This window comes from Eleutherodactylus coqui, chromosome 2 (assembly GCF_035609145.1).
Source record: "Eleutherodactylus coqui strain aEleCoq1 chromosome 2, aEleCoq1.hap1, whole genome shotgun sequence".
In the NCBI taxonomy this organism is placed as follows: Eukaryota; Metazoa; Chordata; class Amphibia; order Anura; family Eleutherodactylidae; genus Eleutherodactylus; species Eleutherodactylus coqui.
The window spans coordinates 229,566,999-229,581,233 of record NC_089838.1 but is presented as its reverse complement, the minus strand read 5'-3'; the positions used below and the strand labels follow the sequence as shown (position 1 = coordinate 229,581,233).

The window sequence follows — 14,235 nt, the reverse complement described above, 5'->3', positions numbered from 1 at the left end:
TACCCCATTTTTCAGGGTGGGTGCCATGAGATATACACCCTCCCTTCTAAATAAGCCCTAGCTACACTGGATTAAAAAAAACAAAACTCACTTATCCTGTGGAAAGCGTGTTATGCGTGCGATTTATTGCCGTGGATCACGCTATGACAAATCGCCCGTGGACAGCCAGCCTTATAAGGCTCAAAAGTGAGGTGTACCGGGATCATAATTACTGGGGATAACTTGTTTATCGGTGGGGGTCTCATCACTAGGACCCCCTACTGATCTCAATAACGGGAGTCTAGTGTCCCCCTCCTCTTCCTGTCACTGCAGGGCTGCTGCATCCACCTCTCTCCCCCCCCCCCCCCCACAGTGATGCCAGAATAAATGGAGCACTGGCCGTGCATCACTCCCATTCAGTCTCCTCTTCATGGGGGGGGGGGGGGTCAGTAAGCTTACAATGAGGATGACAGGGACCCCCATTCTCGAGATCGGTGAGGGTCTTAGCTGTTAGACCCCAATCAATCAGCAAGTTATCCATTGCCCTGTGGATAGGGGATAACTTGTGATCTTAGTACAACCCTTTTAATTTAGCTGAATCTCTGGCAAGACTAGACCGCCTGCATTGACCAGATATTCTAGTTCATCGCTAGTGGATACAGAACACTAACAAGGCTTTAAAATCTTTTTCCACATACCGCTATTGCATCTTATCTGCCATTCCCCACATCGCCTACAAGTCCATGTCTTGGATTGCATAAAGAAGATTTACACATATTCCAGAGCCAATATGGAGAGCTTCAGGATTTAGTTGAACTCCAGGATACGGCTACCTCAAGACAGACTATTTTGCTGGCATATTTTGAATGAGTTTTTTGACTTCCGCCTATAATTTTTTGCTGCCAGTTTTTAGTCCCAGATGTTGTCCCTGACAAAACGGCCGTGTGGCTGCTGTGGCTAATCACTGGCTCCCTTCAGCCCATGAATAGCTAGTGATCACGTGACCTCTTGTTGGGTCATCATCTCAGCCCTCCTAGAAGAGAAGCTCAGTAGGAGTGCAGAAGAGTGAGCATGTATTGTTATTGTAATACTGAAAGCTGAGCGAGGTTTAGCAGATTATATCCCCAGATAACCCCTTTAACCCTTTCCAATCCACTGTCTGACCTGTGAAGACATTATGATTTAAGGCTATACAGCTCCGATGTTGGAAGACATCCGTCTGGGTTCTCTTACTGTATATTGCCAGCCTCTCTGCCGTCAGAGCCTATCCAACGTGTCACCTCATGCAGTACTGGCTTTAGCCAGCAGATAGTGCCGTTGTATAATGGCAGAAAAAGACTAAGCCCCCTAGGAAAACCAGGATACAAATTGGATTTGAAAGGGTTAATGTTCATTGTGTTTTTGGTACAAGCAGCATTATGTTGTTGACCATTATTTCAGAACTTGTTTGTTGCCGATGATCCCTTATAAATGTGGCCTTGCCCTTGGGAGTAATAAAAGTTTACTGTAAGATATTTGTATAACACTAACTTATTCTGCAGCGCTTTCAGGCAATTGATTAGTCACCCCCCAGCAAGCTGGGTGCTCATTTTAACGACCTCGGAAGGATGGAAGGCTGAGTCAACTTTGAGCCGGCTACCTGAACCATGCAGGGATTGAACTCGCAACCTTCAGGTTGTGAGCGAGAGCTTAGGACTGCATTCTGCTGCCTTGACACTCTGCATCACACAAGGTTCCGTCATTTTATAACGCAGGCTAGTCCGCAGCTCTCCTGATTAATAGGTCATATTAATAGGTGCACTGTTACGAATACAAAATAATAAATGGAATGAATTTCAGTCCCCCAGGTGACCAGGAACAGATCCAGGATTGATAGCAGGAAGGGGTGGCTGAAACAAAATGGCAACATGTGGCACTTTATCATGGTCCTTGTAGACTAAGCCTTATTTATGCATGTACAAGAGGAATAACCAAGGAACATCACGATGCAAAAGTTCTATGTTAACCCTTTCCAATCCAGTCTGATCTCTGAAGACATTATGATTTAAGGCTGTACAGCTCCGATGTTGGAAGACGTCCATCGGGGGTTCTCTTACTGTATATTGCCAGCCTCTCTGCTGTCGGAGCCTATCCAACATGTCACCTCATGCAGTACTGGCTTTAGCCAGCAGATAGCGCTGTTGTATAACGGCAGAAAAAGAGTAAGCCCCTAGGAAAACCAGGATACAAATTGGATTGGGAAGGGTTAAGATGTTTCAAACTTGTTTCTCATGTGTAATAGAGAACTACTATGAGACATCAAGAGACGGGGCCAAGGACATTTTGTTTTTAGCCTCCACAAATTCTGTTATCTTTGATTGTAAACATACATTTTCATTTCTTCTCCATATGGCCAAGACTACCATGACAACTTCTCCTGACCACTTCAGAGCTTTGGCCCTTCACTTCTGCAGCCATTCCCAGCTTATCAGCAAATATGAATTCAGACCATGAGTTCAAAATATAGACGGACTGCGGATAGCCTAGCTCCTGAACAATTCGGATTTGAGCTCTGTTATCGCACTTATGTCCTTCAGGGGTCTTTCACACAGGTGCTATGATTTTCGTCAGTCCAAATCACAGCCGAAAATTGCATGAACGAGAGGCAGAGGTGACCAAGTTGTGGCTGCATCTCCCGTTTGCTCGCCCAGATGGCCAGGTGTGGCGTACATATGCCGCAGCCCAGAAAACCGTCGGACGGGGGGAGAGAGTTCAGCTCTGCTAAACTCCCTCTCCGCCCCTTGCCGGCAAGGGAAGGGGGTGGGACGTGGTAAGAGCTTATCTAGTCATGCTAAACTCCCTCCCCAGCCTTTGGACGCTGCCGACAAGGGAAAGAGGAGGGACTTTAGCAATGCGATCCGCTGCTAAACTTCCTCCCCTTTCCACGACGTCTCTCATAGGCTTCCATGGGAACGCCTGGTGTATACCGGCAAATGATAGGACAAGACCTATCTTTTCCGCCCGGAATGCACACTGTATGCGCTGAGAAAATCGCCCATCTGAGCAAATGCATTGGAATCCAATGCTTCAGATGGTCGTGATTTTCAGCCGTGATAAAATGCTCATGTGAAACTAGCCTGACCATTGATTTTATCCTGCTGTTAATACTCCGATATCTATAAACCTAGGATGGGAAAAGGATCAGATTACAAGATTTTCATATCCTGTAGATTGTCACTTCTTGTTATCGGACCATTTCTATCCTAAACCTCTAAAGGATGGTGAACGGTGTATGCTCCAAATCCTTTGATATCAATTACCTATTCCTTTAAGTGGACTAATGGGCTGAAAAACTGCTTAATAATTTATGTACGTAAGGAACTTATGTATAAATGTAATTGCAAATATATTGTATACAGCGCATTTAGAAAATCTTCACCCTTTCACTTTTTTTTTTTACATTTTATGTTGTGGCCTTGTGCAAAATAAAGAAAAAAAAAAATTAAGTTTTCCCCATCATTCTGCACTCAATACCCCATAATGACAAAGTGAAAACAGACTGTTTGTAATTTTCTTTTAATAAAAAGATTTCTAACATTTTGCATTTATTTAAGTATTCAGATCCTTTGGTATGACACTTGAAATTTAGCTCTGGGGGCCATCTGGGTTTTTCTTCATCTTTGGAGACGTTTCGACACCTTGATTGGAGTCCCCTTGTAAGTAAATTCAAGTGATTGGACATAATTTTAAAAGACTCAGCCCTGTCTATATAAGGTCTCACAGCTCACAATCCATATCAGAGTCAAAACCAAGCCATGAGGAGGAAAGAACTGCCTGCAGAGCCCAGAGACAGGATTGTGTGGATACACAGATCTGAAGGTGGCTGCAAAAATTCAGCACTGAAAGTTCCCAAGAGCACAATGACCTCCATAATGCTTACATGCAAGAAGTTTGGAAAAACCAAGACTCTTCCTAGAGATAGACAACCCACCAGACTAATAGGGGAAGAATGGCCTTGGTAAAAGAGAAGTGACCAAGAACCCAATGTTCACTCTGGTTGAGCTCTAAAGATCCTGTGTGCCGATGGGAGAAACTACCCAAAGGTCAACCATCACTGCAGCAATCTGGGCTTTATGGCAGAGCGGTCAGAAAGAAGCCTGTTCTCAGTAAGAGACATGAACACCCGCCTTGAGTTTGTCAAAAAAGCATCTGAAGGACTCTCAGACTGTGAGAAACAAGATTCTCTGGGCTGATTAAGCCAAAATTGAACTTCTTGGCCTCAATTTTAAGCATTATGTTTGGAGGAAACCAGGCACTGCCCAATAATAACCCTACAGTGAAGCATGGTGGTGGCAGCATCATGCTGTAGGGGTGCTTTTCAGGGTTGATGGAAAACTGAATAAAATCACAAGAGGTGAGAGAAAAAAAACTGTACAAAAACATAACTCACAGAAAAAGAAGCCAAATATATATTAACTGATACACTGCAGGGCAGGCTCATTCACCATATTCCCTAGTAGCATGCAGAAGGCCAGATTGCAATAAGAGGGAGCTGAATGTTCATGTGCAGACTAATGAGCAGCCACTGAACTCAACCCAATTTTGGGGGAGGGGTGACTGCAGACTCTTTTACTGTGAGCTATGTCTTTGATAGAAAGCTGAATGGCGCAAACTACAGAGATATTCTTAATGAAGACCAGATACAAAGTGCAAGGGAGCTGAGACTGGGCAGAAGGTTCACCTTCCAACAAGACAATGACCCTAAGCACACAGCCAAGACAACACAGGAGTGGTTTAGGGACAACTCTGCGAATGTCCTTGATTATACCAGCTAGAGCCCTGACTTGAACCGAAGCGAACATCTCTGGAGAGACCTGAAAACTGCGTTCAAAGACGTCCGCCATCCACCCTGACAGTGCCTGATAGGATCTGCAGAGGAGAATGACAGAAAATCCCCAAACCCAGGTGTGCAAACCTTGTGGCATCATATCCAAGAAGACTGGAGGCTGCCAAAACTAAGTACTGAGTACAGGACAGAGTCTGAGTACTTACGTCAATGCAAATGTTATTATGGGCTATTGAGTGCAGAATGATGGTGAAAAAGTCGACATTTTATAATTTGCACAAGGCCACAACATAAAATGTGAAAGGGTCTGAAGACTTTACAAATGCATTGTATGTGCAGTCCTCGTGTTTCTGTTTTGCAGGTTGTCCAGATAGCAGGTCGTAATGTGCTGCAGTACCTTCCAGTCAGGCTGCAGTGCTTGATTGTGGAGTGGGCAGTGTATTTGCACTCAGACTCCAATACAGCTCCATTCAAGCTATTGATAAGACACTCATGCTAATGAATGAAGAAACTAGTGAAGGAGCTTCCTTTCATTCTCAGAATGTGCGAATCCAAGCAGTCAGAACTCACCAATAAATGCTAGCATACCCTAGTGACATTCCAGCACTTTAATGGGAAAAACCCTTTAATCGCCATGTTGACCAGGAATTACTCAAAAAGGGCAGTCTCTGATTTTAATGATTATTATTGGGGAGAAAAAAAGCGCAAAATACCACACCATATTCTCAATTTTTTTTATTTTTTTTCCCAATCTGCAGTGACAGCTAATTAGTTACAGTGTTAATGATGCAAACACTTGCTAAGCACAAGACAGTTCACTTGTTAGCACTTCGGCTTTAGTGTAATTACTTAGATGACATCTTTTAATCTATTTCCATATTTTTAATATAGGTTACACATGTAATTAACAAACCTGTCCTCCGTTGGTTAGTTCTGTAAGGGATATGATACTCAATGTTAAAGACAGTGACAAATTAGAGAAAGCTCTGTGTTGTAAGTGTAGTTAGCAATATTACCATGACTACAATATACCCATGCAAAAGAAGCTGTGACTTTTGCCTAATATGTATATTAAAAATACTTTTTTCTAATTATCCACATATAATGATTATCAAGTCCCCAGTACATAACGCTCTGAGCTGCTGGAGGAAGGTGGTTTCCTACATACCCAATACAATGGTACAGAAGGGCTCCTGAGATTATTTAGTATGTGGAAACTTGCGTCTCCCAATGTAATGAAATGGTCAGTGTCAGTACAGCACCCACAAGTCATCAAGAAAAACTTCTATGAGCTGATTGGCTTTAGCTATACATTTCCCACATGAATAACTGCACCAGGAACCATTGCCGAAATGCATTATAAAATCCTCTACACTATGACAAAACCCTTTCAAACTTATCTACCCAACTAGAAATTGGCTCTAAACTGGCCCTAAAGAAACAACTTTTGGGTTGGCATTAAGTGCACACTTTACAGGGGTTTCCTGGGCTTTGGGAGGTTTTTCAACAACTCAGAAGTTGTAAAAAAAAAATTTTAAAAAAATGTACCACCATTTAATGATCCTGTGGGCTTACTAGGCCTCTAATGGTTGCTGATTGTTTCAATAGTGACTGGGATCTGGTAACAGGAGATAAGGTGATAGGGTCTTCAAACCCCCCATTTACACTGAAAGATGATCGCTCAAACAACAGTTTTGAGAGATCATCTTTGCATAAACTTTTAAGTAGCTAATTAGCTACTTAAGCGTTAAATGCAGGCGGAGCAGGATACCGCTGACCGTTTCGAGAACAGCAGCTGCTTTGCAAACAGCTGCTTTGTTCTCAGAGCTGTTGGCTCGTATCCCGGTGAGCTGATAGCGCCGAGAACAGCAAGAGCTGCTTTGTTCTCGGAGTTATCAATGAGAGCTCTGTGCGGAGTACCAGCTGGTATCTCGCTGAAAACTCAGCGTGTGGCGCTGATAAGGTTCATTGCTGACTTTTAGCTTGCTAAAAGTCAGCGATGAACGAATAGTGCACGAACAGTGCATGATGGCCGCCCGTTCAGACACAGCAAGAGTCACTCAAAAGATGGCTTTTGAGTGAATATCATTGTGTCTAAATGGGGCTTAAGCAAAGAATGTTAAAACCAAGTTCATAATGCTTCTTACAAAGTTCTTGAGCTGCTGCACGGGAGCTAGCATCGCTGGCTCACAGCGGGAAGGCTGCAGGAGACTTATCTCCTCGCTCTCCCCGACCCGGTCCTTTCTATTGACATAACATAGCGGCCATTCGGTACTGAACCACTGCCATTTACACTGAGCGACCTGCTCATCGTCCATCGTTTATGCAGCATAAACGATGGACGATGAGCTGATCACTCATCGTTCAGTGTAAATAGCAGCCGTTCAGTATTGAATGGCCGCTGTGTTATGTCAATGGAGATGGGCGGGGAAAGCGAGGAGTGAAACCTCCTGCAGCCTCCCCGCCCCCCTGCTCGCCGCTCTGTGAGCGAGACAAGGATACTAGCTCCTGTGCAACAGCAGGGGAGTGAGGACACACAGGGACAAGTGTCAGGCTTCGTTTGCCCGCCATTCGTCCCGTCTAAATGAAGTTTAAGAATGTTCGGTGAGACGTAGCATGCAACTTGCATATACTAAGATCTAGACTGTGACAACTATTCTTTGCCTGTGTAAGATAGTTCAATAGCAGTGTGCATACAAAATAATGGAAGGTTATAAAACCAGCGAAAGAGCTAGACAACAGAATACAGCAATCTACAAGCAGCCTCCAACATAGTAGAAGAGTTGCCTACAGCAACCAATCCTGCCATGCTTTGAATTCTGTAGCCTGCGCTAGAAAAATTAGAACTGGGTTGCTGTGGGCAAGATTCCATTTTTCCTGCGTCAGTCTTCATACGGTGGACACTGTAAAGGTCACTCGGAAATGTATCAGCTTTGAGATGTTACTTGTAATTCAAGTAAAAATATGAGCAAGCACCCAATGTCCTCCCATGACAACCTCACCATTTCTAATTCCTGGCCCCCAGAATGACTCAGTCTGTGACGTAGCAGCAGGGTATCCTAAACACCCATGGTCCTTCTAGAACAACCTCATCATTTCTAATTCCTGGCTTCCAGAATGTTTCAGCCTGTGACATAACAGACTATCCTAAACACCCATGGTCCTCTGAGAACAACCTCACTATTTCTAATGCCTGGCCTCCAGAATGACTCAGTCTGTGACGTAGCAGCAGGGTATCCTAAACACCCATAGTCCTCCTAGAACGTAGTCACCATTTCTAATTCCTGGCCTCCAGAATGACTTAGTCTGTGACATAGCAGCAGGCTATCCTAAACACCCGTGGTCCTCCTAGAACAACCTCACCATTTCTAAATTCCTGGCCTCCAGAATGACTCAGTCTGTAAAGTAGCAGCAGGGTATCCTAAGCACCTTATGTAAAGACGAGTTACAACAAATAATAGGAAAGTCGAACAGAAAAAAATGGAATGAAAAAGTAGATGATTAAACAACTTAACATAAAGAAACAGCACATAAGCAATTGTGTTGACATTAACAGCTTTAATGGAAGAAGAAGAAAAGCAGAACCGACGGATAAAAACAGAGCTGCTTCAAACTAAGCCAAACATATGGGTCCTGCCCTGTTCTGAGCAATATAAGCTCAATCAAAAAAGTAATGGTAGAAATCCATTTCAACACTATTTTAGATTGTGGAAAAGAATATTTGACTATGGCTTTTTCCACAGTAATCTTCCAGCATTCAGGACTCTACAGAATCAAGTGACTCCTCTTCAGAGTACAAAGACATCTTACCTGTATGGCAAACAAATATTTGGTCATAAAACTAAATATAAAATACATGAACAATTTAACAAAAAAGAAAAAAAACTTTGGCCGCAGTTTTGGACCCTTTGATAAACACAGTATTTTAATTCTGCAGAGATAGATTCTACAGGTGAGCATGAGCTTTGTACTGTAAAGAAAACCCCCAAACATGGAAGATTCTACCAAACAATGACCCAGTTCTTCTGAAGGCTTAAATAAAGAACATTTAACAATGTTGTGATAATGAAGGTTTTACTTACAGTGCTATGATTGGCCTATATGGTGACATATAAAGTAGCCTAGCAAAACAATCTAGTGCAAAAGTGTCTCCCACGTGCACAAAACTGTACCCCAATACCGAACCGTCCCCTATAGTATATGCTAGTCCATAGCAGAGGAGGTGCGACTACAAGGCGTTATCTTCTGTTAAACCAGTTACCTACTAGGAAGCACAAGTGTAGGATGTACCACATTCCTAACATCATGGGCTTCAATAAATAAAATGCACAGAACATCAGCAAGAAAAAACAGCAAAGAAAATACACCAAAAACAAAGCAATCATCATTAAAACCCATCAGCTGTAAATACTGTGTTGAACTGAAACACTTAAATAGGACATAAAAAAAATCCATGAAGGACTATACACGATCATTCCGAGATCCTATTTGTTCTTTAAGGCTTTTTAAATAGGTCATGTTATTAAAAACTGCTATTTTATCAGATATCTTATGTGCTTAAGCTGCTCCTTCCTTCTTTCCAGGTCTATAATTGTGGCTCACCCTACCAAAGATCACATGGAACTGTAAACATACCGATAATAAAGAGATGTGGATTTTTATTTGTAGTGCCTAATACGGATATTGGAACATCAGAAGTACACAAAACACAGCAGCACATTAATATGCATAGTAAACCACGGTGCTAAGATACGTCTATGTTACACGGTAAGCTGAGAATTTTCAAATACTTTTATAGAAATGTCTCCCCACCCACCCCACCCCAACATAAATAATGACATGGTTTGGCTATTGTATGCGGATACAGTTATGTACACACCCATACTGGCCAAACGGACTATCACTTTTTAGTCTAAACACAATAAACCCATACTTTCCTTCTCACGTATATATTTCGCTTCTATAAAACACATTTCCTGCCCTGCATCTGTCCTTCCGAAAGGCAACAGTTACTATTTCTAGGACATCTTGGTGTACATCTGGTTGAAGACCAAGGCAAGTCTCCAGAACTGAAGGAGGATAGACGATTGGAGTTGATGGATACCACGTGACACTTGTCTAGCAGTCTCTTATACATGATGTACAATTCACAGCAGACATGTGACTTTTAGTATCTACAGTAAGGATGCAATGGTGAATTCCAGAATGCTTCCAGTGTTACTTAAGAGGTCTGAGCGATTTTTAGATCAGTGATGATTTATTTACACGCGCGAGATGAATCCTAGGCTGAGACTGCCAGGGATCTGAATGGTTTCTAAAGCAAGGGATGATGGGTTGAACGGGAAGGTAACAGGAAAGATGTGCTTGGCATCCATTAGTAGCTGAGGCGCGTCTTTCCGGTCCCTTAGGCGCATCTGAAAACAAAACATAAAGTTATACATTTTCTATAGCAAAAAAAAACCCCAAAATTACATCTCGCCCCTTCCCGAAATGTGTTCAGATATTGTATTTTGCCTTTTCTCCTTTATAAATTCTGTATTTGTAACTTTCATTTAACCCTTTCCAATCCATTTATTCTTCTCATCCATTCTCCCCAGCTCCAAATAAATTGGAGCTGGGGAGAATGGATGAGAAAAAATAAATTTTCCCTTTATCCTCCTGATCTGACAGAGTTCAGGGGGGTGCAGGTGGTCACTACACCGTGGGGGGAATGTGGAAGTAATACTTCCACATTCTCCCTTCTGCCTCGGTGATCACGTGACAGCTGGGGTCAGGTGACACCCGGCGGTCACATGATGGCTGGGCGGAATGCGGAAATAATACTTCCGCATTCTTCCTTCAGCTTCCCGTCTCGGCGTTCATGTGATAGCTGGGGGTCAGGTGACACCGGCGGTCACATGATCGCCGGCTGGAATCTCCGTGCATTACATAGCGCTAATTGAGCGCTATGTAATGTGTAAAGGATCAGGCAGAAACGGTTTCTGCCTTCTCCTTGGGGGTCCTTGATGAGGACCAGTGCAGGAGTGCATCTGCACCCGATGTGTCTGACGATCGGGTGCAGATGCACTCCTGCACTGCAGTGTCCGGCCTGTCCCGACATAGGAGCTGTGGCGGAAAAAGATGATGTCGGGGCAGGCCCGACATTGGATTGGAAAGGGTTAACAGAAACATTTGCAATTCGGTATCAGTGGAGTGGCATGCATGTCTAGACAATTAGCACTATGAAATTTGAACTTCTGTCCTGACATTCAAGTAAAATAAGTGCTATACCCATGAATCAACATGAAAACACTGTTTACAGGCATGCCAGCGTTTTCTTCTTTATAGATATTTAGACAGTAACCCAAATCAGGAACTGTGAAGGGGTTGGGGGGTGGTGGTGATATAGAGGAGGAGAAAAAGAGAATTGAGGTAAAGAAGGTAAGGAAAGGTAAAAGGTTAGGGGTGTACAGGGGCAGAGAAATAAAGAAGGTAGCCAAGAGGGCCAGCAGTTATATGTGTGTATTAGGCACAGCGTAAAGATCTATATTCGGGGGAGTCTTGGAGCATTTTGCCTTTTCTATTGGGTAAATGTTACACTTCTTAAAACCCCTTTTCTCTGCACTGTGTTCCAAATGATTACGCACATGCCATTTTTGTTTGTTTTTCTTGACACTTCTTTTAAGAAGATTAATCTGTCTAGCAGAAACTTTCCTTATTAGTCTGTGCTGTGACTCACTCACATATCTTTTCACAGTTCGATAATCTTTCTTTAGTTTCTGTGAAATATCAAATGCTTTCATGCCTTATGAAAGACATTGGACTATTTCACTCTTTTCATCATCAGAAAGGTTTTCCTTCCTCCCTATGTTGCATGATAGCTGTGGCTTGCGTAATAATGTGGAACACTCTTTAAGTCACATTAAGATCACCTGGTAATCTATCAATATTTTACTTGCATACTTTGGAACACAGTGTACAATGTAATAATAAAGCCAATTTCTATCTGTTGCTGTATACCCCCCTTCTGTCTATTCCGATGTCTGTTATCTCTATTAAAGTGGTTTTCTTACAAAAGACAACCCTTTATCTAATGAAGATCAGCCCAGCATTCATCTGATCACCCAAGCAGCAAGCTCTTATTGCATGGGTAAGCTGTGTCCAACCATATATTTCTATACATGTAGTATAACAAGGTGGCATTGATGGACTAAGTCTAGCAAAACGACAGAACAGCGCTCTCTACGGTACTTTGGCTTGAAAAAGCATATGTAATGGGGCCATTTTAGTGAGAAACTCCTTTAATGACTACGTAACTTTTTTTGTCAGAAGTTAAACCATCGCCTTAAGTATAGTATATATATATTTGACATTAAATATTTAATGTAAATCCCTATGCTACTGTGGATAGAATAGGACGATGATGTATACTTTACCTGTATGTTGCGTATAAATGATACCAGTACCCTCTCTTCAAATTCATTTACAGGAGTATAAAGGTTCAACACCTTCACAATCTGTAAAGACAAGATCTTATGTTATAGATTTGAGGATACACATATAGAAACGGCATCTAAAAAAGATAACTAGTATAACCTAAATAATGCCACTGTTCTATATACTTTATAACAATCCCATCTAGTAATGGATGCTTACCTACTGTGGCACTTCTACACTACCCATTTATCTAATGCTGTTCCATTACTTGGATTATAAGCTAATTTGGACAAAACCATCTTCCTTCCTCCGTATCATGTTGTCTTGAGGTTTTCTCGAGTGTGTCATTTGTACCCCGTGGTAGGACATCTATGGGACTGCCTAATATATTTGTGCCGTATAATGAATCATTTCCTAAGTAGAATCCATTGAGTTGGTGCAGAACTATTACATTCCGCTGATTACCTGGGCAGTAGTCAGAGCATTGCACATCGAACAGATAGCCTCTGCATCCTCGTCCGTTTTCTTCTTTACTTGCAGCAACTGAGCAGCCTGAATTAAAGGTTCGAGGGTTTCCTTAGCCCCACTGTTCATCAGATTCTTGTCACGCAGCCATTCTTCTAGTTGACTCACATTATACCTGTAGAATGATAACATGACAAACATTTTAATCCTCTATGCATATAGCATCAATGGGAACTGCTCTCCTAGTTCTAGTGGTCTGGCCTATAACTCAGTATATTCCCATGAACCATTTGTGCCATTTGTTACAATTTATCAATCTTAAACTACCATAACTCCCACTTCAATTTTATCCATGCCGATCCACAGAAAGAGTTGTCGCAGTTCATTACCATTCAACATATGGCAAACTGTGCAGAAAGGGGGAGTTGACTGACATAGTTGGGAGGAAATTCAGAAGAAAACATGGCACAAAATCAACTGAATTCTCAATAAATGTACTGTTTGCCAAACAAGATAAGATTTCAGTTTTGGGTTGACTCAGTCCTTTCAATATTTATGATTGACTACAGGGTGGTCCAAAGGTATGGAGACACCTGAATAAGTGGAAAAAGGTTGTTGGGAATACTATCCTAAGTGGAAGAGGTAAATCTGAGAGGGGCGGTGTCAAACACGACGGCCGTTTTGAAAGCCGCCATCTTGGAACCAAGTCCAGATGAAAATCCAGAGTGTGGCGCACATGCAGCAGCGGACCGTGGAACCTGTGCAAGCATTTCTATCGAAGAGTTGCTCTCAGTGCATCATAAATGGAAGAAGAAGATAGCCTTGACTATTCAAAACAACAGGGAACATATCGAGCATGACCTGTAGTGGATTGTCATCGTATTCCATGTCACAGAGAAAATGTTATTAACTTTGACAGGAATATACATGATATTTAGCATAGATTTCACTTACACCCCTTCCCATTTGAAAATATCAATTTGGATCCAAGATGAAGGCTTTCAAAATGGCCACCTTGTTGGACACCGCCCCTCTTAGATTTGCCCCCTTCCCCATAGCAACAAGTCATACATAAGATGGAATTCCCAACCACTGTTTTCCACTTGTTCAAGTGTCTTTATGCCATTGGAACACCCTGTACTATAATATTGAGACTTGCTGGCTGACATTTAATCCCATCATGCAGCAACACTATGCAGTTGTCCCCCAAAATCCAATATTAATTAAGAAGACACCTGTATGACGAAAATATTGTATGCCTAAACTGCAACTCTATGGAAATATGATAATTGGTTCTAAAGACCCAAAAATGTCACCAAAAGAAATTCAAAATGAAAATTAAAGAAAAGTAATCACATAACTGATACAGGTAAAGTAAGTCCTTATATATAATGGCTCACACCCACTGGCATTTTTATTTTTGCACTGAGAGCGCGAGTGAAAACACTCGTCTCGCAGCACAAGAAAAACGCTGCTATATTGCCAGTGTTTTCAATGGGGCCAGCGGCAGCAGCGCTAGCCCTATTGAAAAAATAGCGAGAATATCACCG

The 14,235-nt window shown here is 42.2% G+C and overlaps 1 protein-coding gene across 5 annotated transcripts in view; it reads right to left on the bottom strand.

The window, feature by feature from the left end:
- Window positions 1–5,526: 5,526 nt before the first annotated feature.
- MYO5A (myosin VA) overlaps window positions 5,527–14,235 on the bottom strand; it is a 146,135-nt gene continuing 137,426 nt past the window's right edge. For all 5 annotated transcript variants that reach the window (XM_066592584.1, XM_066592583.1, XM_066592585.1 and 2 more), the window contains 3 exons: window positions 12,686–12,860; window positions 12,220–12,300; window positions 5,527–10,218 (listed from right to left, as the gene is read on the bottom strand). In XM_066592584.1, coding sequence (XP_066448681.1) covers window positions 10,066–10,218; window positions 12,220–12,300; window positions 12,686–12,860 — 409 coding nt within the window. In that variant the 3' untranslated portion in view covers window positions 5,527–10,065. The remainder of the gene's footprint in view (window positions 10,219–12,219; window positions 12,301–12,685; window positions 12,861–14,235) is intronic.